Below are 4,747 nucleotides of genomic sequence, written 5' to 3'. Positions count from 1 at the left end.
GCGAAACACATGCAAAGGCAATGTAAGCTTCCATCGCATTTCTCCGTCCCTTTGGTCAGTTTCCCACAGGGATCATCTGTTGATACGCCACAGCTAATTATCCTAATGGTTTGGTCTGTGCAAAATCTGCTCCGACCTTTAAATCCAAAATAAATCAATTGGGTGAGACATCTCCACAGTTCCAGATCTTAGCATCCCGGCTTACACAATGTTCATGTCACGCTCTTTAGTTCTTCCTGCTGTGAGCAAGGTGTCCGAACACGGGCTGGGTGTAACATGCCCCCAGTGTAATTTACGGGTAATGAAGTGCTTGTTTCCCCAGGCGTGAGGGTGTTTGGTAATGCCTAACCGCAACACATCGCAGTAATGTTCGGAAGAACATTGCCACTGGTGAAATATTACCTTGAAAGGATGAAGAAACTTACCATCAGCTTGGTTTCAGATCGTGGAGAGGCTTGGATAGTTTTGGGATGAAGGCCATAAGGGACCTTCTCCTCCATCACGACAAACCCAGGAAAGGCACACCAGAAGCTTAATGCTGTTTATAGAGTATGGACAGAAGTTGCAGCCTAGTCTCATAACCCAAGCCTCCATGTCTGATTCCCGACCAGGATGAGTGAAGTGGCATTGCTGTGCATTTCTGAGGGTGGTGTCACACCTCAGTCAACAGCAGGGACATAAAAAAGAGAGAAAACACACAATGGACGTTCAAAAACTCAACAAGAGTTTTACATGCGACAACGCTTTTCACTGCACCATTGACACACTTTGTGGAAAGTAATCATGCTTACATTTCCTAATATTCTATTAAAAGATGATAATACTTTTGTGTAAATATGTAATATTCAAATAAATGTAAAGTGGCGTGGTGGAGCAGAGAGCAGTGTCCTTGCATCAAAGTGCTGACATAGTGTTCTCTGGAGAAAGGTAGCGTCAAAGCCAAGTGCTTGAACCTCAGTCATGATTCTTGTTTTTTGAAATGTCTAATACAGACACATGATACAAAGCTGAAAGGTGTTGAGAGATCACTCAGGTGGCAACATAGCACTTTTATTAAGGGATAGGAGCCCAAAGCTTGCAAGTTCAATTCCCAGTGGCTTTGTTGTTGAATCCTTGAACGAGGTGCTTAACTGAAATTACTCCAGTAAAATATCCAGCTGAATAAATGGATGTTAAAAAAAGAAAATAATGTAAGGTATAGAAGTTGCCCCAGAGAAGGGCATTGGCAAAAACAAACATGTAATTACACAGTGTTCTCATTGGCTAGGTGCAGAGCTATGAGACCAGTTTGACTATGAGAGCTTTCCTTGAGCTCCTCCCTCATGGAAAGTGCGTGTTTGACTCGGATACAGGGATCAGTACAGTACGAAACAGAGTTGGCCCAGAACGCAGTGCCTTGTGATGAAACAGAACGAGGACATGGTGGAGAGCAGTCTTGTGGGGCTAATGGCTTCCAGTGGTTTTCCTGGTGTCAGGCCTTTTTAATTTCCAATCCTGTATTGTACACAGATGCCATTTAGCAACAAAAATAAAGGATCTGAAATATGTGGAAACTGAAAGAGGTCAGTTTCTGTGTTACAAACCACCTGCTCCTGCTCCTGTTGTTCTGTGATCTACAGAAATATTACTCTTGAAGGAAACACTTGTTCACAGAGAGAGAGAGAGGAAAAAAATGAACGCCAAATAAAGGTGCATAAACACACCTCTGGCTGTTTACACGTGATGTCTCTCCTGTCCCTCCTGCCCTCGATGTTGTGACCCCTACACGTCAGTGCTTTTCAACAATGCCTAGGGAGTCTGTCCCTTGTTACGTCAGCAATGAAGACAGCACACACTTTTGGCATGGAAACGCCTGGAAAAAATGCTTATTCCCCCCAGAGCCAAGACGCTGGCGGAAGTTCAGTAAACAGTCCGTTTGTGAAGTGGTCCATCTTGTGTGTCTGGAGACTGTTTTTTTTTCGCATGGTGGCCACCCTTATCCGGTCATTTGTTTGACATTTTTTTCACATTCTGTGACTTTGTTGTTCATTAACATGAACAATGATCCACAGATCCACACACTAACATACACATAGTGCCTAACAATGATCTATAACACTGTGTGAAGCTTCACTTGTGATATGAGGAGATCAGGTATCAGATGCTGAGCATGGGGTGAGTCTTCTGGAACTCTGGGTTCTGTGAATAGGTGACATGCTGGTGCATATTTATACTGGTACAAATAAACTAAACTGCCTTATCCCTTTTCCTTTAGTCCAAAACTGGTATGATGACAACCCCCTCCGAAATATTCAGTTTGAGACAAACAGATAACATTCCAAATAACAAAAAAACATTCCCGTGCTGACTTCACCAGAGAAATAGTTTACAGTTAACTTAGGTATTCAGATTAGTTTAGGGGTTTTAAAAGGGGTGAAATTAGACAATTTAGAGAATTTCTCTGTACATTATGCATGGAACATGAAAAAATTCCATGTCCGAGTTAAAGCCTGAATAGGTCTGGGCTGACTTTTTAATTGAATCAGCCATCTGACCTTGTGGCAACCCTGGGGAGTCCATACCTACAGTAAAGATAGCTCCAGGGCCCATTCTTTCTTTTGAAGCCTGGCCGTGAAATGGCCGGCGCAGGAGACAGACGCGCATTCTTTTTCACAATATGTATTTCATGCTTCAGAGCTGTGACTAATGGCCAGGACCTCGTCTGCCATTATGATATTTGTGAGACACTGCCGCATTGTGGGTTTTCCTCAAACCTTTTCCTCGTGGGAGACACAGGGACCCCTTTATGCGTGATCTGTGACTTTGAGACTAGCCGGGACATGTAAGGCAATATAATTACGAGCAGTCTCGAGCCCTGACTTGCCCCGCTGTTTCAAACGGACAGGACTTAGCAACACACAGCGAGTTTGTCATGGCAAAATGTATTTATGTTTATTTATCTACAGCGTTGGCAGTTGCTTAAATCAAGTCAAATATGCATATAAAGTCAAGGAAAATATGTTTTGGTTTTTAAAGTCCAACTCCTTTCAATGAATGAGATTTATTTATTGGTTTGGTTATGATCACATCCCATCCCAGTAAATCAGCTCTGTAATTATACTGTAATTGCTGTCTCTACGGGTACAGATTCTTACTCCAAAGGACGAGGCCCTGAGCTTGTGATGGCAGAATTACGAGCTGATGTTTTCTTTAATGGTCTCCGGTCTTACTTTTTATAATCTTTTTAAGCGCACATAATTTTTTTCCACTGATGTTCTGTTTAAACTATTTTAAATACTTTTAAACGAAAACAGGAAGGGAAGAGCATGGCAGTGTGGCACATGGGTGGCAGTGTAGCATAGTGGTTAAGGAGCAGGACTTGTGACTGAAAGGTTGCCGGTTTGATTCCCCGCTGGGGCACTGCTGTTGTACCCTTGGGCCTCAGTAAATATCCAGCTGTATACATGGATAACATTGGAAAAAAAAAAAAAAAGTCTAACCTATGTAAGTTGCTCTGGATAAGAGCGTCTGCTAAATGCCAATAATGTAAAGTAATGTAAAAAAGTGTAAAAAGAGCACTGTTTCTTTGCTCTTGCAGGATTTCCAGAAGCAGGAAGAAGGGGGTGACCCATTTGTCATTTGCTGGTCCCGGGGCAGGATGAGCCCCGAGGGCGAGCTGTCGGACGGTGTGAGCGGCTCCACCCGCTCCTCTGCCCGCCCCTCCACCCGTGGCGCGGGGAAAGGTCGCCAGAAGGCTGGGGAAAGCCGACGCTTTGTGGGGAAGGACGGGCGCTGCCACGCCACCTTCCGGCAGCCACCGGGGGAGTGGGGGCTGTACATGACGGACATCTTCACCACGCTGGTGGAGATCCGGTGGAGGGTGATGCTCCTGGTCTTCTCCCTCTCCTACATCCTGTCCTGGCTCTTCTTTGGCCTGCTGTACTGGGTGATCGCCCTGGCACACGGGGACCTGTCACAGCCCGGGAACCCGCCGTGCGTGGAGAACGTACGCAGCTTCACCGCCGCCTTCCTCTTCTCCATGGAGACACAGGCCACCATCGGCTACGGCTTCCGGGGAATGACGGAGAACTGCGCCGAGGCCATCACCGTGGTGACCGTGCAGGATGTTCTCAGCTGCCTCATCGACGCGGCGGTCATCGGCGTGGTCGCAGCCAAGATGGCTTCGGCCCGCAAAAGGGCACAGACGGTGGGCTTTAGCCGCGTCGCTGTGGTGAGCGAGCGGGACGGCCAGGCGTGCCTTTCCTGGCGGCTGGGTGACTTCCGCGGGAACCACCTGCTGGAGGGCGTGGCCCAGGCGCAGCTCATCCGACGCAGGCTCCGCCCCTCGGGGGGCGTGGCTCTGTCCTACCAGGACCTGGAGGTCCAGTCCGAGCACATCCTCCTGGCTGCCCCGGCAACCATCGTCCACAGGCTGGGGCGGGGCAGCCCGCTGTGGGGGCTGGGCCCGGAGGACCTGCGCAAGGAGGACTTCGAGCTGGTGGTCACCTTCACCTACACAGGTGACTCCACAGGTGTCCTGCATCAGACCCGCACCTCCTACACGCCGGCGGAGATCCTCTGGGGCCACCGCTTCCAGGACGTCCTGAAGGTGGGGAGGACGCACTACAGGGTGGACTACAGCCTGTTCCACCAGACCGTCACCACTGCATCGGGGTCAGGGGTCAACGGCGGAACAAATGAGAGGACACTGCACCTGCCGTCCACCGAACTGCAGGCCACCAGCACATATCAGGAGGCCTGGCTGTAA

At 48.3% G+C, this 4,747-nt stretch overlaps 1 protein-coding gene across 1 annotated transcript; it reads left to right on the top strand.

Moving 5' to 3' along the window:
• Positions 1–3,637: 3,637 nt before the first annotated feature.
• On the top strand, positions 3,638–4,747 carry LOC118794504 (inward rectifier potassium channel 16-like). The gene has a single exon (XM_036552766.1). The coding sequence runs from the start codon at positions 3,638–3,640 to the stop codon at positions 4,745–4,747; it is 1,110 nt and encodes a 369-aa protein (XP_036408659.1).

The sequence above is a fragment of the Megalops cyprinoides genome, chromosome 19 (assembly GCF_013368585.1).
Source record: "Megalops cyprinoides isolate fMegCyp1 chromosome 19, fMegCyp1.pri, whole genome shotgun sequence".
Lineage (NCBI taxonomy): Eukaryota > Metazoa > Chordata > Actinopteri > Elopiformes > Megalopidae > Megalops > Megalops cyprinoides.
The sequence above is the reverse complement of the archived record's forward strand: the minus strand, read 5'-3'. Positions and strand labels throughout refer to the sequence as shown.